The sequence below is a fragment of the Heliangelus exortis genome, chromosome 1, assembly GCF_036169615.1.
Source record: "Heliangelus exortis chromosome 1, bHelExo1.hap1, whole genome shotgun sequence".
Classification (NCBI taxonomy): domain Eukaryota; kingdom Metazoa; phylum Chordata; class Aves; order Apodiformes; family Trochilidae; genus Heliangelus; species Heliangelus exortis.
Window position 1 is genome coordinate 175,444,588 of NC_092422.1, and position 24,922 is coordinate 175,469,509.

A 24,922-nucleotide genomic window follows, 5' to 3' on the forward strand; every position below is an offset into this window, starting at 1 on the left:
GAGAGCTTGTACAGTGTATCCCCATTCTTGGAGTTTTTAAGACCTAACTGGTTAAAGCTCTCAGTAACCTGCTCTGTAGTCACAGGTGACCCTGCATTGGGTAGCAGGTTGGACTTAAAAAAAGAAAATTTTTCCTTCTCTTTCCACTCAAATCTCTTTCCACCCTGCTGGTAAACAGCTCATAGTGAAAACAGAAGTCCTCATACTTTGATACAGAACGAAATATTACACTCATTACAGAAGTTGCATCTTCAAGCACAGAACTATTACAGGATTTCATGCCACACTAATCCATAAATGAAACAGTCAACAATGTCCAAGATTCCACTTTGTTCCCATATACTGTTCCATAACTACAAGTAAACCTTCAGTATTTTACATGAAAACCAGCTTGGCTGTAGGTCTGGGGTAATGTTTTATAGACAGTGTAGAAAGATGTGTGAACTACATCATAGCTTGCTTTCTTCAGGTTTTTCCTCCTTAATTAAGTGCTAATTTATATTTGCATCACTATGAAGACTGGCCAGATAAAATATTCCTAGACACCATTTACACTTCTGATTAGCAATAAATTATAGGTATAAATCCAAATACGACTGCTGAATAAATTGTTTGTCTTGGTTTCAATAATTTATGGGGACCATCACTTTTATATAACAAAGCAAAAATGTACAAATAAGTTTCACAGATGGTGTTTAAAATGAAGTGCAGAGAGTCTTAACATACTGACCTTCCTCAACACTGGGTGGTCAAGAGCAACCTGAACTCAATCACCTGTCACCTATCTATTTATGGCAGCAAATTTCTTTTAAAGATGTACACACATACACATAACTATATATGCCCATACATATGTAACTTACAGGAAGGTCTGAAGGTTTATAATGTGTAGAATATTCTGCAGAATCACTCAAATCACTGGAGCTGTGACACTATAAAATGTCTGAGGAGCTCCCTGTAGTGCAAGTATCATATAATCTGGCATCCCCTTTTTGCCAAGTGCTCTCCAGTGACCAAATGACACAAAGATTCCTTCCTGAGGAACTCAGACTGTGGAGATGTGCTTCAAACTGAAATCTCCTGTACACTTGACCTGCTGCCAGGGGGAAGATATTCTGGAAACAACAGAACTGAGTGACACCAATACTTACTTGACAGGCATTATAAATCAACTGGTGTTCCAATTTTTTGATTCCTAGAATCTGCTGAAACATTTCATAAAGCTGTTCCTTGCTCAAAATCAGCTCCGATACAGCACTTAAGGACATTCTATTTGGCTGTTTGCAAAAGTCCTCTTCTCCCCTGTATATGGCATCATATTTGGCTAGCCAAGAACTTAGCACAGTCTCTTTGCTTAATCCATCAATTTCTGGCAAACTTCGGACTCTTTTTTCTATGTTTTTCTTAAAAACATCTCTAAAGTCACTTGCAGAACATCCTCCACTGTAGACCATTCTTGCAACCCGGTCACTCTTGAGAAATACCTTTTAAAAGAAGAAAAAAAAAAAAAAACCAGAAAAAGTTAGCATGGATACAAGCGAAAAAACACCATATAAAATGATTACAAACTAGTATTTTGCTGCTAAGTAAGATGTCTGTATAAGAAAGAGAGGACAGGTTCGCTATATTTTTCAAAAAAAAAAGTGGCCATACTGAAAAAGTAAGTTTCTGCATTGAATAAGTACTTAAACTAAGTAGCTTTTTAAGTATTTATGCATGAATTTACAACAGCTAAACTTGAATGAAGTTTGAATTGACAGCAGCAAATTTAAAACTTACCTACAAGATTTAATTAATCTTTTCACCATGAAAACCACAGAAATCTAAAGTTACTTTCAAGTAACTCCTGGATAAGCCACAGTTTCTGAAAACTCGGGACTGTGACTGAAAACATGATCTTTAAGTCAGCCAAGAATCTCATACAAGAGGGCACAAAAATCCAGTGGAAAAAAAAATAATAGAGAAATTCTAAAATCAGTAGTACCAAAAGACAGAAGAAAGGCTCAACATGACTGGCTCTACTATGGTAGGTACCATACTGGAGACCCAACATGGGAGGGATTCCCTGTATAAAAAAACCCAACAAAAGCCAACACAAAAGAAACCACTCCAAGTACAAATACTCAAAGATGTGATTAGAAAATTACAACATACAAACAAATCAAATCAGCATGAATATTCTGTATTATGTTCAGTGTTTGAGGATGGCTGCATTCATCTTTCCAGCCACTGTGTGTAACCAGCTCATTTCCAGTAGCAAGTTGCATGAAACTGTTACTCTACAAAATCCAACCAACAAAAATATGACCACTGCAGCATGATCAGCCATGTATGCAAAGAACTGACGTGTGCCTTGGACAAGGAATAAAGTGCATCATGCCACTGAATGGGTGTCTCAGGAAGAACCACCTGGATTTGTGCTGCAGAGGGAGGTTGGTTGAGTTCCTCCACCCTGCAAGGCTTGGCTGCTGGGAGATTGGTTGAGTGCCACACCAAGACCCCAAACAGAGCTGAAATGCAAAGAACAGATGTGATATCACTTAGTCTAAATGGATTTCCTATCCATCATCTTTCTGACAGGTACCTTTCTTCAAAGAGATGCTATGAAGTGGAAGAGGAGGTAATTATGCACTTTCAGTTAGTTGTGTTAGTCACCACAAGATAAGAAAATACAATGAATGGAGAAGATAACGTAGGAGAGCTCTGACTTTGTATAATTATCAGATATTGGAAGATGGTGCACACAACAGAACTTAAAAAACTACTTGTGCAGCACTTGGAAAATACAAAATGGAAAAGGAGCAGAGGATATGAAATAGCTGACCAGTGAGCAATACACAGGTGGAAACAGATCAAGAAAAACACTCTAAAAGTTCCAGTACTTGTTGATGCATGTTTCCCTGTAGCATGTTTCAAAATGCAGTTACTTACAAAATATGTCTTTCAATAGATATTCTCATTGATATTGTACTGAAGGCTGCAGATTAAGCCTAAGCTACTTGCCTAAACACATTATTCAAAAAAACCATCACCAATACCTGCTAAAACCATTTTACTTTAACTGTACCATAATGGATTTTTTTAATTGTAAACATAAGGACCTAATGTCAAACTCTTATCCAAGAAGGGACCTGACATGGTTACTGTCAATTATTGCTGATATTAAATTCTCAATTTGCTAAATAAATAGTCTCATTTCAAAACAAACACTAATCAGAAATTCCAATCAGCAGTAAAGTTTATCAACACAAACAGGTAAAAATATGTTAAACCTTTCCTTGTTTTAACAGTCTGCAATTACAATTGATTCATTCCTGGAACAGCTTCACTGGAAAGCAAAAAAAAATATTTAAAAAAAGATTACTTCTAACTTTGTACTGTTCCAACATTAAATCTTCCATCCAAATACACACTGTAAGATCATAGGAATATCATTCACCTTTCACTACCTTCTTTCAGTCGTAGTACTTACAACCATTAATCCAGAATGCTGGGTCTGAAAAGCTACTAGCACTTCCCTTGACTTTTGAAACAGACAAATTCAAAATTTATTTGATTTTGAAGATGATTTTCCAGGAGACTGCAAAAAATTTTTTTTCAACACCCATGGAAGTGGAGCACTGTTGTAACACTTGGCATTCTCAACACTGACATGAAGATGGCAAGCTCATGCTGAGCAAAACAACAGGTATGTGGCAAAGACAAAATGCAATTTGCATGTATCCCTGATGTTAAAATGTTCACCCTTGAAGTGTTTCAGGTCACAAATCACATTTTTATGAAATTTGCAAAAATTGTTCCAAAGGAATTTTTTTACAAAAGATATGGTGGATGCTAAAGGAAAGTAATAAAAAAAAATATATAGTAATCAAATATATAATTCTATATAGAGAAAAAATCATGGTTGGTTCTGAAAAGGAATCCTTTGGATCTAGAGCTTGTATTTTACTACTCCTTTTTGAGCATCAATTTACCAAATTTTTTTCTGAGGCAAAAAAATGTTTCATCTTTAAAATGAGCTGTTTCTATTGTAGATGATTAAAAAGTAATAATAACATTTGAACAGAAAGACTCAATTTTCAAGACTTTATTTGCAACAGAAAATCACAAGGGAATGGAAATTCAGTTGAGAGAGTACCATATGGGCCTCAGATTTGACACAGTAAGATGCATTAAAAAGCTATTAAATGTCTCATTATTCCTGTTCCTGAAAGACATATGGTACACTTCACATCAAATGCAAAATCCTTTGCTTCAGTTATATTTCTTGAGATTTGTCTCCTTAGTTTCAAAGCTTTTCAGAGCTGTTTTATGGCTGCTTTAAAAAAAAAATAGAAGTTTATGGGAATATCTACTATATGGAGAATGGAGAAAAAAAACCCTACTGTTTTCAGGGCATTGGAGTTCTTGTTTCCACCCCTGTTCTAAGTAAGCCCATCTGGCTGAGGATCTGTGGGTTCACAGTTTAGGGATACATGCATGGATTTATAACACTGGTGGTATTTTCTTGGCAGCATTAATTTTAACAATGAAATATCTAAGTTTTGTAGTAGTCATAACATAGCCTGCCACTTTTCTGCAATGTGGATTAGATGCACAGCCTGAGCATCCCTATTAGGGAAAATAATTGTGTTGCTATCTATCCTTTAAGAAAAATATTAACTAATTACATTTGCTAAATTGTCAGCTCTTCCCTTTATTTCTGTATTTCAACTGTCTGTATCATAAGACTTAGTTCTAATTAAATACTCATTCAAAACCCTCCAGTGTTAAAAGTTAACTCTCTCAACACTAGAGAGAAACTAGAGAGAAAGGTTTGAATGTAAAATAAAAAGTTACTTTGGCAACAAAGAAATCTATTTCTACAGGGAACTAGATTTGGTAGATCAGCTGTGATTGTTAATTCCTCATTTAGAAACAATTTGACAAGAGTCAAAGTTTTTGGTGAAGTATTTCCCGCTTCTAAAAAATTTTCTGGACATCCTCAAAGATATCCTGGAGTGATGTTCTTTGTCAGTTACTATTTGTACTTTTAGTATTGTTATTATTGGTTACTTAAATCTAAGTCAACATCAACTCTTCATCTATCAAACATCAAAAAGAAGCACCCTATTAACACTTAGAATGCATTCAGGAAACAATCTTGGAAGACAGGTTTTGATAGGTGAAATATATTCATTTTGATGAATTTTCCCATTCATATTATAAAGCCTAAATACTCTTGGGCTCAAACATACTTACAGTCTTTGATAGATAGAGTTCATCACATATTGCAACCATCCAAAGATGATCATATAGGGAATGAAAAAAAATCCTCAATTTCTTCTTCCCGTATAATTACAGTAACAATTAAATTTGAATCTTTCTACTGAAGAATGGCTTAAGTTTACTTTTTTTACAGTCACTACACATATGCAACTTCATCTGTTGCAAAGGCCAGTAAAAGCTTAATTCAAAATAGTCTTTAGCAGTAGACAGTTAGATTCAAAATATATTTCTGTTTAAAGATAAAAAAGTCATTTAGCAGTGCCTGCAGCTTGAAAAAAAAACCAAACCAGTGGAAATATTAAACAAGGATCTGCTTTTACATCTTCTAGCACATACCCCTTGAATAAAATTCTATGTATTGAACATCATACCAAATGTAACTAATTACACATGCAGACAATGCAAATATAATATTCTTATTCTCAAATGTAAAGTTAAGGAAAAAAAAATATGCAATATGCAAAAGAGTTTGCATATCATCACCTGCTTCCTTTTCTTTGTAAATGGATTAACCAGGAGGTCCATTAGGCCATGCATTACATGCTTTTTTAATTTGAAAGACACATTCTGATTGAGGTTTCCATCAAGGTCACCTTCTCAGCCAGTTGGGAAGGAAAAAGCCCAACGTCATTGTTATAAATATCTATAACGTTTTTACCCACTTGTGTAAGTGGTTTTATTAATAAAAAGCAACAATTTGTAATTTTGCTACACATACCAGTAAAATATGACCTTTCAGCTACTTGCTTACTTATCAGTTCTAGAAGGGCCTGACTCAGCTCTAGGCACAGACCCAACTGGCAACACAGTAAGCTTGGACTGACCAAATTAATTTACAAGCTCTCCTACTCTCAGGCAGAAAACATTTGCAAAATGGTTTGATAAAAAGAAAATTTATGATCTAGGCCTCTCTTCCCTTCTTAAATAAAGGACTGAAAAAATGAGAAAACACGAAAAAATCATTTTCTAAACGGTACATTGTCTCAAAAGGGAAAAATATATGTATATCAGGATTTTTAACCAAATATGTCACTTTCATACTAACTTTTTCTTTCAAAGTAATACACACAAAGTACAATTAAGCCCTTTGCCACTCCAGATTTCTGACTGCAAAAATGTTGTGTCTAAAATAAAAACCTCTTGCAGAACACCACCCACATCTGTGGTTTATACAGTGCTATAAAATAAAAATCCTTGGGTTTGTAGATAATGATTTATAATGGAATACTTTTTTTTCAACATAAAATTGGCTTCAAAGATTTTGGTGAGGGCAGGGATGGACCTACTGTCCCCATGGTAACAGCTGTCTTAATTTCTTCTCTTTGTCATTGTTACTTACTATATAATGCTTTTATTTGACAACCATTGAATATCAGTGCCCTCACATCAACTTTTGAAGTTCAGTTTAATCTCTCTTTCTCTCAGGAAGAAAAAAGAAAAAGCAAATTTCATTGTAAGACATGTAAGGAAAGTACATTCTCTGACAACATCACACTTTCCAGTGTTTCTAGAGCTTTTATAGTGTATTCCACATTTAACTGGATTGCTATTTGTGAGGCCTCACAGAGACTGAGAAGCCAGCTGGTTATCTAGATTTCAAATGTATTTACTCTTGCCAATCTACTGCAACTGATGTTTGGGGAATTCTTAAAACACCCCAGTGTTAAAACTGAACTTCTCCATACAACTAAGAAAAAAAAGTTGTCAGGTATTTCTCTTTGGAGATTATTTTTTTTTACTCTCTACTTTTTGAAACAAAGCTAGAACTATATAAAGATAAATGACAGCTAAGATTTATTGGAAATTGTTTATTAAAATTTAAAAATATAAAGAAATTTAAGATAAAAAGGGACTTTGATGGAAGTCCAAGGAACACTCAAGTTTCTGAATGGTTTCTAGGTTTCTGATGTGTTTTTCTGATGTATTTTTCACTCAAACTCATGATGGTGCTTCTTATAGTTACCAGTACTCTTGAGTTTACAACACAGAGAAAAAAATGTAAAAATGTCCAGCAATTTTCAGGGCTAGGTTGAGCTCCAAAATTTCTGCAGAAGACAATAATCCTCTTTCTAGGAACAAAAAGGTATTATTTCTTACTTAAAAATCTGATGTGACATGCATCATCATGTTGTGCTAGAAGTATTACTTGATATAAAACAAAGCACAAGACATTTATTGCGTGATATTAAACAGCACCTTTGCTCCTACAGCAGCTCCTCAAAGCATCTCATACAAAAACTCATTAGAAACTCCCACTGCAGTCAACATCACTCATTCTCTTCTTAAAGTCTTTCCTGTTCCCTCAGAATAAAAATATTCCCCATTTAAGTCTTAAGCATAAGCAATGCTCTCTGGGACCAGCTGACACATTCCTCAGTAGTTCTACAGTAGTTATACTGGCACAATGCATCACACCAAGAATTGGGGCTAGTTAGATGAAAGTATAAAAAACTTCTGCCTGTTTGGAGGACAGCTCCCACAACTACATATTTTTAGAACATAAAAAACCCCAAACCCCAATCTATTGTTAATTAAAGTGTGTGTTACTTTTTCAGGCTTACATGCTTGCAAGCATCCTACACAACACTGTGCACTGGAATGTTTTTCTTTGCCTTCTTTTTGGAAATGGCACAAGCAGCTGCCAAAGTCTTCCCAAATTTCTGTTCTTGATGGCTACGCATTTCACAGACTCATGTACTGCAATGTTTGTGCCTTGGGCACAAGCACAGAATTACAGTGACAATCACCATTAAAAAATCCACAAAACTATTTCACCCAGAAGCAGTGTTTTCTCCTGGATTCATTTATTAAAGTTACTCAGACACCCTCTTGGAACAAGCATATTTATCCTCCTTTCAAGTTTAACAACAGCAACAGTAGTTTTTCCACTTTGGTGAGACACAGAAAGTTACATACTGTTGCCTGCATGAACATAAATGTGGATTACTTCAGCAACAGCTCTACTTGCTACAGCAACTGCTAGCTTCTTCTAAAAGTACAGTCTCCCCTTCCACCAGAGTGCACTGCCTGGCTGAAGCACGTTGAGGGACTTTGTGCACTGTGGCATTGGCCCTCAGATGGTACCAGCACTCCAGAAGAGTTCATCTCCAAATATCACCTGGATGTACAACTCCAAAGTGGTCCAGTTTCCCTCCTGAGTGACTTTGCTCACACAGGCAATAAACATTCACGTGGCCTGAGATCTGTGTGGGCTGATCCACAGCCACATATTCAACACCAGCAACAAGACAGAAGCAATAACATGATAAACAGGTAAAAGGAGAGCAGAATTAGATTTGAGTATTTCAAAATATTATGATGTTTGATTTGTTGAAACATAAGAAAGAGCCTGCTGTTGAAAGAAGTCTCAGTAATTCTGTGTTCTGTAACTGGACCGGACAAGATTTATTCTTTCTCTTATGACCCAGCTTTTATGAGAAAAGAGAAGGTCTTCATTTAAAGGATGGGGATAATCAGGCAGAGGACGACCACAAATCTGCACTTTGGTTCATCTTCTGATGCACCAGTTGTGTTGCAGCCTTATAGGAGGCTCCTCATGTTGCCAAGGAAAACCTTTGCTTTTTGTCCATGCTGAAAGTTTCATGTCTGCTTTAACTTCCAAGTACTGAACAACTTATTGCTACTCAACTCACCCATTTTAGAACCCTTTCCATGTGCTGAGAAAGGGCTTGCTCATCCTGAGAACCACTCGTAGCACTCACTACAGGCTCTGCTCTTAAGCACTCCCAGGAGAAACCTCTCCACAATGAGGACTGAAAAGGCCCACAAAGATTAATTGGCCAGACTGTTCTACAGAGCATCTCAAAGCAAGTGATGCAAGTGCTGAGAGTTTCTAAACTGGCCAAACAGAATACTTAAAATAATTCTGGGACAGAAAGAATGGAACAACAGAGTCAAACTTAAGTGCAAGCTGATGCAACAGATAATACTTGTTTGTGATGACAACATATTTGGTGTTGTAGAAATTGCTCTTTGATCCTCAAAAAAGACAATCTGTACTTGTTTCTTTTTTAAGAGAAAGACATGAATAGTGGAAGTTGAGTGCAAATGCAGGCAGGGAAAATGCACCACGAAAACATGAAATTGTTTTGGGTTTACACTTAAAATGCCTTATTATTTGTCTGGACATTTCTCTAACAGCAATACCATCTCATCACTCATTATAAGGTATTTCTATTCTGGAAAGTGGTATAAAGGCTATACAGAGCTGTTAGACACTAAGGCATGTAGGATTTAGCTGTTAACTGAAGTCATAAATATTATTACTTCAGTACAACTTTCTTAAAAAGTTGGTGTTTATCATAAATACTTTCCATTATAAACTGTAATCTTTGAGTGTCAAAAAACAATACAATTTCCTTGATTTATTTTTCACAGGGGTGATCAGTTCACGGTGTTGGTAGAAAAGTTACAATACACAGAAAAGCTTCCAAATGCATTCTGAGTCTTAAATTTTTCTTTAGATTTAATAATCACCCAGCTGGCTACACTTCAGACAGCGATGCTTCAGTGGAAAGATTAATGAACATTTGGTCTGCAGTTTAATCCCTCTAGATTTTAGCATGCAAAGTGCAAACTTTTATAAATTAGATTATTTTTATGAATTCCAATTATACGTCAAGGTCCAAACAGCTTTAATGGTAACTTTGAGGCTTCTTAGTCATAGTTTGCTCTCTCTTTAGAGTACTTAAGTTTTTGGAAATATTAATTCACTCCACTACAGAATTCTCTAGACCATCTTGGAGATTATTTTTCTGTATATCATCACAAGTCAGAAACACCTTCAATTTCTTATTTATTTTACACATTCATCAGTTATTTTGCCTTGCCAGCAGCATATTCTATGGCAAGGATTTAACTGGGCAAGCAATTTGAGATACAGAAGTTAGCAGAGACTTCCCTACAGCCTCACTGGTCAGCACTTTTATGGCAGTCACTGCAATCCACTGCAGCTCTGGCTGCCCCTGACCTCTGTGGTGCCCACACTGTTAAGATACTGCATAAAGTCCAAAAGGGTGAGGTGAAGTAAGAAAATCTGCAAGCAGGCTAGGAACAACCATGACTTTGCTAATTTACTAAGAGACAAAATCTAGTTTCCAGTTCAGCATATTTCAAGATTCTGCAAAAAAGTTTTATTGGATAATTACACATAGCAGCATAAAAAAAAATCTTCATGGAACTCTTATATATAAGGTTCCTCTTCTAATCCCCCCTAAATCTCCAAAACCCGGAACCTTTTTGCTCCATAGTTCATAGCAATGAGTACAGGCTAGACAAATGAGAGTGGAAAAAGAAAGGAAAAGCACCATAATGTTGAGAATTTTTCCTTTTCCAGTTTGCTCCTAATTCAGTCTTCAAGTCACTGTACCAAGACATAATTCTCTTTTCCCCAATTATAGGCACTTGTTTCAATATACTGGAAAGGGACTGGAAGGTATGCTTACTTTATTAGCTTTTTATGTGTCAATAGCAGCTACACAGTTATTCTGAAATATTTTCAAGCTAGGCCAGTCAAGAGCTTTGGCAAGAAATGCAAATTGTATAAATCAAATGCAGCAAGCAAACAAACATTACCCTCCTGCCATAAAAACAGTTCTGCTGGTAAGGTAAGGCTTCAGTTACTTGGTGACTAGCCTCATATCACCTCTAAGGCTAAATCCTAAACACTGCAAAACTAAACTCTTGATGGCAAAGTCTTCTCATTTCAGTTTTCATTTTGTTATTCCACTCAATTTCAAGTCGTGATTCCCCTAATGCATACAATTTTTCATTTTTATTACAGCTTCTTCTAGACTATTCTGAAAACGTATTTCCCACTTACTTATTTAAGAAGCAGACTTGTACCGATCTTAGTATTTTTTATAAAAAAAGGTAACTCAATTTTCTGTGTCAGGCTATTTGGAAACATTTGCAGTATTCGTCTGCCAACTTCTGAAACATATTACTCATACCAAGAGCCTTCTGCCATCTTCAAACACAGATTTTCTAATTTGATGCTCTGAAAATCCCAGAATAATCCCTCAAGCTCTTTTTCTAATCATAAAATTTATGAGAGCCAGAAACAACCACCTTATCATGGCCACTTCTACAAATGATTGTACCTTCCCATACTTATATTACAAACAGATTCATTTCTTGTGGAATTTGCATATGTCTAATAATCACTGCAGAAGTAATGACAAAAATCAGCTAGTAAAAAAGCATCAAGCCATATATTTAGAATTTATGTTGCTGGTGCTGCAGAATTAATACTTCCACTCAGTGAAGCAATTCAAATTATCTCACTCTTACACTAAGCATTGAGACCTGAAGTCACAGAAGAGGCAAAAGGCTGGTGGATTTGAACAGGTAAGGGATAAAGATTAAGAGGAGGAAGGAAGCTGCAACACAAGGCAGAAGGTTAAGCCTAATGGCTGTTGCAGCCATGAAGTACATAGCTGCCCAACAAGAGAAAAAGGAACTCTCTGTTGCCAAGTCAATGAGGAAAGACTTGTTACAAGGCTATTTGATACAAACAACACAGCCCAGCAGTGTGGAATACAGCTGTGGAATACAGCAGTGCTGCCATGTCCCACTGCATGTGCTAGTGGAGCAGTCACAACCAAAAGATGCTCACAAGCTACAGCAAAGAGAAGGAAGCTGCCTTGGCATCACCTGGAGCTGCCCTTGTTTTCCTTGCTCAGAGCACCCAATTGGTTTTGGCAGATACTTCCACACATGCTGACACAGCCAAGCTCAACATCTTTAACTTCCAAGATAATTTTAGCAGGTTGCATTTGGAATCTGTCTGCATTAAATCACACCAAAAACCTTGGAGCTTCCAGGCACAGAGCAAGGTACAGCATCACTCTGGTAAACAGGATGCAATTAAAGCTCCAACATCATCATCTAAGAGACTGGCAGCCAGGTGATCATAGAGGCAGCTCATAAGCACATTTTCAAAAGGGATGAAAACTTCAGTGTCACCCTCAACATCTGATCTCCTGAAATGCAAATAACTGACACCAAAATAAAACTATATCCACAAACAGCCACTGCTAGGTTTGAGCAAACCCTAAATTAAAATTTCAGCAAAAGCAGCTGTGTCTTAATGTCAGCAACAGAAACAGACTTATATTGAAGCTTGACCAGGGGTTGGCTTCTATTTGATTAAAGATTCAGTATAGTTTTCCAGCAATGCTTCCCTTCTTACAACTTTTATAACAGTTGCCATTATCTATGCCATTTCATATAGGACTTAATACTATTTTAGCCCCAACTTCAGGTTAAATAATGCACATCAGAAAATATCAAACTTCCAAATTCTAAAGCTATGTTTAAAAAAAAACTAAGTTAAAATAGTAGTACAGGAGAAGGAAACTTCTAATACCAAGAACTCAGATCCACTGGGTAATCTAGTGATGAATCTAATTCATCATTAAAAAGAAAAAAAAAAAAAATCTGACCTGAGCAAGAAATCTTACTCAGTTACCCTGTGTTAAGTCTGGTAATTCAAGGGAAAGCTCGTTTGTATTTAATTAATACATCAAAGGAAGTACTTAATCTGATCTTAAAGGCTGCAATCAGCACAGTCCTAGGGAAGTCTACAAGAAGAGTCAAAGAATTCATTACTGATATTGATTACTGTCATATTAATTTTTTTCTTTAGCAAGAAAAATAGCTAAAAGCTATGTCTCTTTTTGCTAAACTAAGCAACTACTAAGCAACTGAACTACTGGTTCAACAGTAGTTGGAGGCAGTAGTTACAAAATATGCTGAGGAACACCTTTGGCATTTTAATTTATAAGTCAGAGAACACCCATCTTTGCCTTGATAACTATGGTTTGGTTTGGGGTTTTTTTTCCCCCCACCTTCTATGAATATCTCCAATGCTTTGTATATTCTCAGTCATGATTGTTACCAGTTCCAACTCTTTTACACTCTTTAGTTTAATTGCAGGCTTCCCTTCCACCTGAGTACGGTTGCTTTCACCCACCATATCAGAAATCATGGTTTGTGGGTAATAAACTTCTATTAAACAGCCCCTAATTTTCCACATACACTTTTCCCTTCCCAACCACTAATCTTACCAGTTCCTTCAGCCTCAGAAAACAGCAATTCTGCTGCATTTGAGGAATTGCAAGGGTAGTTCTATTTACCCCAGCAGCCTTGCTGAAGAGCCCTTCTCATCTTCAAACTGCTTTATGTATAAATATAAAACAAATAAACACATGTAGTTTCCTATTGTGCTTTTAGGTCTCCTATACCTTTCCCTGGAAATGGTACATATGTAGCCATAAACAGCAATTTAAGTCACACAGAACAATTATGGTTTTGTTTTCTTTCTGGAGTAGTCTTCCCTCTGCAGTCTCTCTACAAATCATAGTTTGCTTCAAGACATCTGAAAACACACTGCACATTCCTGAAGATGTCTGTCCTTTCCAATTGATTACAGGGAGCACTTGAATGACAACTCACTTAGATTTTATGGCTAAACTTACTGGCAACTAATTCCAGCTTTTAATTTACATGCTCTATTTAACTGACATTAGTTTACATTGCTCTTTGCTGTTCAGTAATGGATTTTTACAGATGTTTTTCCTATTTTGTTTGTTTTTTTTTTCCTAAGACATGCTTTAATGATTTCATTTACAAACTATTATTCAGAAGTCACTGCTTTCTCCTACAATTTACTTTTAAAAAATCTGGTACAATTTTTCTAATTTTAGGTTCCAGCAACCTAGTTTTTTCTGGCTTAGGTGATACCCATTTTTTTCATACAACCCTCTGACTACTGAAACTTTTGCAAACCTCCTCCTCCTTGCAACATTTTCCTCAAGAACATGTTGAAAAGCTCCCAGAACAAGGCACAGGGCCAACTAAACTGGCAGGACGAGTTTCGGAATGCTGCTACGGAAATTCTACTCTTTAAATCCTATTTTTACATGACCCAAAAGAGTTCCTTCGCTTTAGAAGTCTATCCTATATGAAAAACCATTGCAAGAAGCCCTAAAAGCTGGTGGTATTTTACAGCCAGCTACATGAATATCTAACCAAAGCCATTTAAATATAATTTTTCCATGATAATTTTTCCCCACTTGAAAAAGAAATGGACGTTTCTTCCACTCTGAAACTCAAATCAGAGGCCTGCATCATATGCCTTCTCTTTTATCTGTGAAGCTAACTTTTCTGTATTTCTTATCATTCAGACCATTGCTTCAGTTGCTGCTCTTACAAAAAAGCATGAATAGCCACAAAACATTTATTATTAGAGCCATTTTTTACCATAAGTAGTACCCTTCTTGTTTTGGCGTGCTTGAGGCGAGGTGTTTGTGGGCAAGGCTGTTTGCTTTCTACATAATTTCCTTGAGGTTCTATAAAGCCTTTCATGCCCTGCCCTCGCTCACTTTGCTCATGGGTATGATGCAGCAGACACTAAACCTGGCCAGAGTTTCTTTAACAGAAATGTGCCTTGGGATGCTGCTAGCAGGCAAAGGGGCCCTACAGAGTAGTACTGGGTGCCTCATGCATGGCAGAAGTCCCAGAGCAGCTTGAAAACTCATGGCCCATCCAGCAGCATCCCTTGGAAACAGCGCTTCGCCTGTCAAGGGCTTTGCCATCCCCACACACATGGACATGGACACAAGGGAGAGGGACATCAGGAGCACTCCAAGAAGGAAGCCAGAACAAGCAACAGTATTTATTATTTCTCTGGTTGCAGTTAGAGCAGTTAAGCATCATGAAACACGACTGCTGTTTGAATTGGCAACACCAACAAACCCAGCTGAAAGCTATTCCAAAGGGCTCCAGACAAACTCTCTGACAGGATAATTTCATACTTTATTAACCACTTCCCTGCTACCCAAATGCTGTAACAATACCTTCCCTCTGCTGCACTGAGTGTATTTTCCTGCACCTAGCTTTCGGCTTTCCTAATGAGCTGTCAATTAGTTATGCAAATGTGAAGAAGCAAACACTCAGTTTGGTTTATGGCAACCTGTTGTTTCTTGTCATTTAAGTTCCCAAGCCCTCTGTTGCAGAGTATGCATTTGATTATCAAACCCATCCCTCACAGAAGGGAAGGCAGCACCAGCAGTTTCTGCATAAAACACGGACTTTATGCTAGAACTGTAAATAACTGCACATAAATTCCCAGTGAATTTTGGTCTGTTATTCCCCCTTCAACTGAACAGATGGCCTCTGGAAAAACCCATTTTAAATCCTGCTTTTAAAAACACCATGTCTGATTATTATTCAAGAACTTAAATGATTTTAAATCAACCTCCACGTAAGGGAGAAGGTGAGCTGCTGGGCCCTGCACAGGAACTGTTGAAGCTTGGGACAGATATTCTAACAAATTGAAGGGGATTTCTAGTTTAAACAGCCCCATCCAAATGTGCAGTATCAGAACCTTAGCATTTCTGCAAAATGCAGCCTAATATGCTGGTTTAGTCCAGATTAATAAATTTTTGTAGGCTGTAATGTGACAAGTCCTTGCTGGAGCCCTATTAGCTACTTAAATGTGTGCTGAATTTCAAATTGAAACAGCCTGCCTTGAAGTTGCTCCTCATGAGTGCATTTTATGTCACTATGCCCATGCTCAGGGCACCTGCCCAACATGTGATCCAGCTGACATTTAACAGAACACAGTGATGTGTGAATTACCATAAGTGCTCCAAGAATGTGTCCACAGAAATCACCCTAAAGTGTCATTGTGGCTTTTTCAAGCCTCCATTATAAAGCTTCTATATATTCCAGACCCACTTCACCACAGACCCACATAACACCTACTCAGTTACTGAACAACATAAGAAAAAAACAAACAAATCCAGAACCCCCCAGTAATTCAGGTGTTTCGTACTTATCTCTGAAGTGCAATGGGCGTCTCTCTCCAATTTATTTCAACCAGAATTACAATTGTATCATGATCACTGATTCACATTGTTCAGAAATATGTTTTAAAGGTGAATGAACAAATAAATGCTTTTTAAAAGACATTGAAGATGAACTAAATAGTTCCATTAGTTCAAATATTCTTAATATAAATATTATTCTGTTACTACATTGGAATCCAAACAGAAGAATGCAAGACACTGAAACTCTAAGCATTTCCTCAAACAAAGAAATGGTATTTGAATGCAAGGAGGTGGATGACCCTTTCTGCTACCTGCTCTAAGCAGAGAACAATGTGATAAAGAAGACACAATACTGCCTCAGCATGACTATCAAGAGTCATGTTTTTTGTGCTGAAGGTAACAGATTACATTTCATCTTACAGGCTGTCATCAGGCTGGTTATAACATTATTTTGCCAGGAAAAGTAGAGGTTTGGTTCCTTGTTTTTTTTTAAAATCATCAACTCCTTTGTCATAGCCTGTTCTGTGGAAAAGGAAAGTTGTCTTTTTTGAAAGATGTTAACATGTCCACACTGCTGTTTAACCATAATCATTTCTGAAATTTAGTAGCACCAACTTAATATTCACCAACATCTATTCTAACTTAGGCTAACAGACAAATCAAGACCACCTCAAAAAATTAAATTTGCAGATTGTTTTATAAGTCATGTTTCCTAAATTGTTAACCTCGGTTTGTTTTAAGAGCTTTTATTAAAAAATATTTAAGCCCACCACAGAATAACAGCAATACAAAGGAATTCTCATTATTGCTGACACTGAAGAGAACTTTCATTCTACAAAAGCTCCTTTTTTTGCAGCCTTCCCTGATACCAGTAGTCACTGCCATCATTACTTTTTCAAAGGAACAGGCTTGGGCTCATACACAAAGACACTTCTAAAATAAATGTCTCATTTCTTGACACCTGAAGTTATTCCAGTCCCTGCAGCTCATTATTTACCTACGCATTTTTTTTCAGACCTTCAGGACCACTTACTCAGCTTCTTAACTGTTGAATACAAAAGTGGTTTGGAAGTAACATTTGCTTCCTGTCTCACAGAAAGACAGACATACCATGCCTCTCAGTAAAGGAGATCAAGTTTAAAGAAAGAACTACTGTGAAGCCTACAGCCACTGACAGTCCTCATCCATATTTTAAAAGTCAGGAGGAATGTCTATACCAATTCAGATAAACATAAAACAGTGCTGAACATGAAGACACCCATGGGGATCAATCTGGTTCTGAAGTGATACAGACAATTCATTCTTCTCAGAGCAGAACAACAATCTGCATTTCACAACCACAAAGAGTTAAAAGATCCTCCCCTTAACTGCTTAGAAATCTCTCTGTGACTCTTGTTCAGAGAGGCCTTATCTTTTTTCCACAGGTTATCTTATATAGTTATGACAACTCTCACATATAGCTTTTCTCTGCCATTTTTTTGGTTACAGAAGTCTGACCTCTGCATCATCAGCCTGTCTTACAGTGCTGGCAGACAAATCAGTCTCCTCTTCACAGACCTACAGAATGCAGTGAGCAACAAGCTGCACACACTGGGTCACAATGATCAGGCTGGAACATCAGAAGGGTAGTAGCCTACTTGCAGTTCTCAGACCCATTTTTGTGATACTGCCAAGGAAACAAAGGCAACACATTTGTTCTGGGTTCATCCTCAAAATGTAGGAGAGTTATCATCACTTTATGCCAGAAACAAGGCATTCTTCCAGGAGAGAGCAGCACTTTTCAAGTGGACCCTAAGGTGACATCTAGCTCTTGTTTCAAAGAAATCCACAGATAGGACTCCAGCATCCCCATATATTTTGGCTAATACTTGGCCACTACCAAGATACCTGTGTGATCAAAGCAAACTCCTCTAGTGGTGATAAATTCTCTACTCATGAAAGGGTGACAACTCATCCTGGATAACTCAACTTGGACTCTTCCTATTCATCTTCTCTTTAGGGCCTGAGATTGGTGTGGTCTTGGCTGAGTCCTTCCTTTTAATCTTAGCTTTGAAGTTAAGTAGTATAATGGTGGCATCAGGAGCCTTAACAGGGGTATTACACTGAGGAGACAGCTGAGGGGAAAGAGATTCACATTACCCTTTGGTATTCACCCAGGTGATACATGCAAATGATGAGTCTTCCTGTACCTTTCCCAAGGCATCATGTGACAACAGAACATGCTGCTAGCAAATGACAAGCATGCGGCTTTAGCTGTGAAGCTCTGTGCACTTGAAAATCCTTCAGACAAAAAGATTTTATAGTGTAGCTGTCATACGAGGAAGAAAAAAATAAAAATAAAATCAACTGAGCTGCAGAGTAAGCTGAACATCACTAATGTGAAGAGGTATAGAGGTGATGGTGTAGTTAACACTGCATGTAACACGAGAGTACAAAAGGAGTGCACTTCTGTTTAGTTACAGATACTTGTCTCAAGCTCACCTTTAATTTCAGTGTTATGTTCATGGACATGTAAACATAAAATAGGAACGTAGTCTATCTTTTTGACCCTTCTCTGAACTGAAGGGGAAATGCAGTTAAAAGTGATTCACATGCTCAAAGAACCACTCAAGTAGAGAGGAAGGGCACTCTTTATCTTCTCATTCTTCATCAATTCATCAATAGATGGACTTTCTGAAGCAGTACTTACTGCTAGTTGGATTAGGAAAGTGGTAAATCTCTTTCATGCTGAAAGATGAAAGCTTTAGATTACTTCCCAGTGAGCCTTTATGGATATGCTCAGAAGTCCAAGTGGGAAACAGAGCTGAAAGCATCACAGTGAGCTGCACAGCTGTGGTGGAGCTGTATGCTCCCAGCACACTTCGAGACACACGCTCACTCTTATTCCCCTCTGAGTCCCTTGCCAGGAGCAAGGCACAGAAGAGCCATCAACTCAAAGCATGCAGAGAAACAGAGGGAGATAAATGGAAAGCATCACTTTGTTCCCTTGTTTAATTTTCTCAATTGTATTTGCTGCAGAACTGTTTGAAGAACAGTCAGAAGGCTGAGGGCTGGAATAAGGCAACAGGGATCATTTACAATTAATCACCAATGACTGCTGCAAGCATCAGTTCAGAACCTACATTTCAAAATAACTTTTTTCTCCAGCTACAGAAATCACATCAGGTACCGGGACCCGCAAGGGCCAGCCTACCTTCTTTTCTCAGTTGAACATTTTGCGTAATTTTTCAGACAGGATGCAACCGTCCAGAAGAAAAAAGTTTGCATTTTAAGATCACTTCTATAAGTCCACAATTCTCACCCAATATAAGCAGAGAAGGAGTAGACTTCACTACAGTAAGGAAAAGATAATCCATTGATTTTGCCGGTAAGACTACAGAGCTTCCAACATTTCACCCCTATCCCTCCCACCTATCCTCAAAAACAAACTTCTGAGAAAGGAGAAAAGGAAACATTTTAACAATTGATGCAAGGCTCATTTTCCAGACACAGGAGACTGCCTACACAGAAATGAAGACAGTAATAAAAAGCTCTTCATGGTTAATTGCCTTATTACTTTATCAGTGATGGAAAGGTGGCCAGTAGTGGATGTCCCTGAGCCCTGATGACTGGAACTGGGGTAATGGAAATCATCACATGAACCTCCCTTCCTCAGGTATTTTTCACCAGACAAATCCTTTTATCTGTTAGTATCTGAGAAAGGATACTGAATTCCTTCAACTTTTACCTGACACATTACTACTGCTTGGATGTTATAAAGTTTGTGTACCTTGTTAAATGTCCATTGACTTTTTTTAAAATCAAGTTTTGTAAAAGATTTGTCTGTGTGTTTTTTTCATATTTTTTTCCATTAAGTTGTATTGAGCTACCAAAAGCTCAAAAGGCAAGTAAAAAAGGTAATTTGCTTTCCATTAAAAAGATGTTAGAGTTTAAAATTATGAAATTACTTCTTAATAAATGGCAAGAATAGAAAATATTTTCTAATTCAAAGACTTATCTCCAATAACAAATTGCTGCCATGGAGGAAAGTGCAAAGGGATCAGATGACAAAGTAAAATCAAAGGGGTTTGAGCTGGTCATTTCAATGCTACTGATCACATTGCATGTGCCACAGCTCATTACAACAGTGCAAGAACAGCTCAGAACTAGACAGCTAAACAGGGAGGTAAGTACATATTCATGGATAATTTTATGCTGATCATGAAGAAAGGTCTGAGAAAATGTTGGATTTCATTGAAAATAAAATCCGATCTCTGATTAGTACTTCTTAATCTAAGACTTGGAAGGCTCTGCAGCAGCAGCATGAGCAGAATAAAGTACTCTTCGTGGTCTGTACAGATCACAGTGAAAGTGCAGAGATACAAACACATACAAACAAAGGATGCCTGCTGCTCTCAAAGAAAAACTTGCTAGTTCTAGGACAGGTATACCACGAACACTTAAATGTAACTAAAAAATCATAGTCTCCCCCTCAGAAGCTTACTTATTTTCTCATGCTGGGCAAACATGATGTCATGCTGACATCCCAAGCTGAGGGGCAATGCTGAAAGGGACACAGTGCTCTCAGCTCCCAGGCACCCACTTGCAGCTTTCTAGCTGGGAAGTGCTGACCTTGTAGCACACCACAGGGGAACACCTTGACAATTTTTTTTTGCTATCACTGCTGAAAAATCTGAGAAATCATATGCATGTCTAGGATTATATGAATCTATAAATATAGATGCAGAATTTTGTATTTTCGCTATTGCATTTCTGAAGAAAACAAACTTAAGACAGCAGCACTGTCTTGAATCATCTTGCCAGTCACAGGCATCTGTGCCAGCAGGAATGCTGTGTGGGACTGAGCTCTGAACACAGGAGGACACCTCCATGACAACGTGCTGGCAAGCAGAGAGACAGAAGCAAGCTCTGCACTAACTGAGGCACTACAGACAGGGTAGCTCTGTGTTCAGCTGTCATGGGCACTTCCTAAGAACACCTGCAGACATAGCTCCAAGACACACAGCATGACTACCCCACTACAGTCACTTGTGAATCCTCCTTCCTTTACATCAGTCTTAAAATTCATATCCCTGCTGAGCACTCACTTATATAAAGACCATCACCTAGCTGGGTAAGAGGAATTACAGGAGTAAAAAAGCATAAAGCAGAACTAAAGTATCAGAGCCTGACTAGGATTTGGGTTTCTCTCTGAAACCCTAAGTTAGAAAGAAGAAAAGTGAAAGGTCTAGAGAGGGACAATAGCAAATTATTTTGTACATATTAAAAATATGTAGTCTGCTCAGCATTTTTGTATTGCTAAGGAGGCAAAAGACAGACCCATTTATACAAAGGGTAATACAAAAAAAAGCAGAGGTCATTCCATTTACACTTAAAAACCAGCAAACTAAGCAATGATCTTAACTTAATATGAAAACCTGAAGTAGGAAATTAGGGGAAATGTTTGATGACAAGAGCAAGTGGAAAGAATAGTTTCCTTAATGAGGTACTTACTGCTCACTAGCAGTGCCCAGAGCAGGCATTTACTAACTGTAACAGACTAGATAATCTATTTATCTGAGTATGCTTTGTTTAAGATAATGTTGTTTTCTTCTTGAGAACTTTGGGTGGACAGCAAATTTATGCCTGGTTTTAACTTTGAAGAAACTTCTTAGCTCTTTTAGGAGTAAAATCTTTTACAGGCAACATGAAACAGAAAAAGCCATCTCTATGGCACTGTAGGGCTTACATCAGAAAATAAAAGCTTGAGATTTTTTTTTTCTGATTTGGCTTTTCAACAATACCCCGTGATGGAAAATGCAGATCAATCAAAACCTGAAAACAATCATGAAGAAAAAACATTTACATCATTATTGTCTGTGTTCTGCCTTCACAATTATCAGGATATAAGCATTTGTTGATGTCTTTTGAAATTAGCAATAGAACAGAAATGAAATGGGGTTGAGAAAGAACAGTGAGAATTTAAAACCTCACTTCTCATTTACTGACTTCTGGATTTCAGCCATGCATTTGCTGACCTCTTTTATCCCCTTAGTTCCATGTTTTCTCTAAATTCATTTACTCAGAGATTATCAATTCACCATTAAGAACAAAATGCCAATTTTTCCAGACATTACAGTTTAAGATTTTGACAAGTCTCATGTCTCTAAGGATTTGACAGGTAAGGTTTTCTATTACAGAGTAAAATGACAAGGAATAGGTACAATCAAAATACACAAACAAAAGTTGTTTATCCCACTGCCTAGAATCTTAAGAGTAAATGCAATAATATCCAGAGTATATACTAGGCATAGAAATTCAGTCTAACAGTACATAAAACAGAAGGTTTTCTCCTTTGCTATTTGTTTGCATGGTGGCTTGAGTTTGGTGTTTGTTTGTTTGCTTTGAAATCAAGAAATCCTCAGCTATTAGTTCCTTGCAATTCAGTGGAATTATTAATTCAAAAAATATGCCAATTTTCTGCATAACCTGAAGCCTAAACAAATAAGGTGAGAAAATGCAAGTGTCTACAGAGTCAGGAGAGTCCAGAGCTGTTTGGATTAACTTTGGCTTAGAGTCCACAGGCAACTTGTGGAATATATATATCCACATATATCCACATATATATCCACATAATATCCACTTGACTGCTGAAAAGAGAGGAAAGTGTCCTGTTGCTCCCCATTACTTTGGAGAGTCCCTGAGATACTCCTGACTGGAACACAGACATCACAACATAAAGGCACAAGGGAAAGTAAATTTACATTAATGTAACTCTTTAAATGAAATATTTTGAAGTAGTATTTCCAAGTCCAAAGAGCCTTAAGGTAAATTCTGAGCTGAAACCTGGGAAAGGCAGTGGGCAGGATAACTTAAAAAGATCAAGAGTTGTCATACTTTCTTATCTAGTGAAAGAAAATTTCCTCCAAGTAATCATTTCCAAGATTAAAAGAAAAGATAATAAAATTTTATGATCTCCTCAAAATTTCTGCAGCTCTGTTGTTAAACTGTCACATTCTTATTCTTCTCAGGCTAGCTGAAGAAAACTCCACTGGTTGTAGTTGACCAGAAGACAGTATCAACAAAAATCTGTATAGTGCAACATACTATTAACTGTGCAAAACCAACATCCAGACAAATCTTGTTTCCCTCTGAGGCTGAGTGGAACAGCACTGGCATTAGGAGAAAAATAATTAAGCAACAAAGACCAAATTCGCTGTTGTGGAACAATTTGAGCCCTTCCTGGTATTCTAATTGGTTTGTTCAGATTAACAGACATTCAGAATTTACCTAATAAACAAGTAAATTATGTCACAAAGTGCTTAGTACAGCAGACACACCACACTCCCCAACACTAATTATTTCTGCTGTATACTGTCAGATCTAAAAGGCATTCCTTATTTGCCTGGAAAAACAGTGGTCACAAAGTGAACAAAAAGGATAGCATTATTGGGCTTTTTTTAAAAAAATCTAAATTCTGTGAACCATTTATTCTTCTTCTCCTATCAGCACATACAACTTGCAAAGATAGGGAACTGGTGCAATTAATGCACTTAACACCATCTGTCAACTACCTACCTCATTTAGAAGTTTGAAATACAGCTCTGTTATAATTACAACTGCAATGCTAACATGGAAACTGTATGAATGACATCTTCAGTCAAATTAATAATGATCATCCACAAATACCAGTGTCCAAAGAGACTGGAAAGACATAGTTTCAACACCTGGCAATTATGCTCTGTGCAGATGGACAGTAGAATGCTTTGCTCCTCTGACACCATATGTGTGGAAGTGAAAATATGACTTCCAGTCTTCAAAACCCCAAAGACTGTAGTCACATGTAGCTATCTGTAAAGCAAGAGACTAGAGGATTTCATTTTCCATGCAAGCAAAATACAGCAGCAGTGTCAGAGAAAGCCATCAGCCACAAAACCTACATTTTGACTCAGTCAGGTCTCCCCTTAGCAAAGAGGAGGTCTAGTCGAGATCATGTAAAGCATGGCTTTAATTTGTTGTATCTTATTCCCCTTATTTTTGGAGGAAAACAATTAGACTGAGACTATCTCCACATCAGACCGAAATGTGGTTTCTGATTCAAAATGTTGAAGGCCTTAGAGCTTCTTCAATTAAATGGGTCACTGAAATGAACCTCCTGCACTTTCTTGGATGTGGTCTACAAACATTTTAATGAAGCTTTTTGAAAGAACTGGCCTAAAAGAGACCTCAAAAATAACAGCCCCCATGCCAACATTACACTGATCTCCAGTTTGCTAATGTTTTAAAGCAATTGAGAAGAAGCAAACTGTGTGAGTGCTGATAAGGGCAACTATGAATATATTGTTGAAAGGCTCCCTGACAAGGCAAAATACATGATTATCCCAAAGCTAATGTAAGAAAACATCCTGTTGAAATAGCTTCTTCAAATGAGACTTGAACACTAAATCCCAAGCTGGCCTAGATCCTCCTGAAGAGGATCTGAACAGAGCAAAAAGCCCATATCCTTCAATACCTATGTATGACAATTATGACTTTCAAGAAAAGCAAACAAAAATAGAAACCATTGAATTTTTTGCCCTGAAGCCCAGATGGCTTCTACAATAATTAACCTAATGTATTTAAATAAATGTTTAATCTACTGATTCCATTATTTTGCCTCTATAATATCAAAACAGAATGTTCCAACATTTAATTACTATATATTTTGTGTCTACTACACTTTGGTTCTAATGAATGCTTTTTAGTTCCTTTAGGGGTCATTTCCATCCCCAGAATATTCATCAGGATCAATTATGCCTTTTGTTGCCTTGAATAAAAAT

The 24,922-nt window shown here is 37.2% G+C and overlaps 1 protein-coding gene across 5 annotated transcripts in view; it reads right to left on the minus strand.

The window, feature by feature from the left end:
* CADPS2 (calcium dependent secretion activator 2) overlaps positions 1 to 24,922 on the minus strand; it is a 281,939-nt gene that overhangs the window by 192,933 nt on the left and 64,084 nt on the right. For all 5 annotated transcript variants that reach the window (XR_011723932.1, XM_071733753.1, XM_071733756.1 and 2 more), the window contains exon 3: positions 1,152 to 1,484. Coding sequence is in view for 4 of the 5 variants with exons in the window: in XM_071733753.1 (XP_071589854.1) it covers positions 1,152 to 1,484 (333 nt within the window). In the remaining variant the exon portion in view is untranslated. The remainder of the gene's footprint in view (positions 1 to 1,151; positions 1,485 to 24,922) is intronic.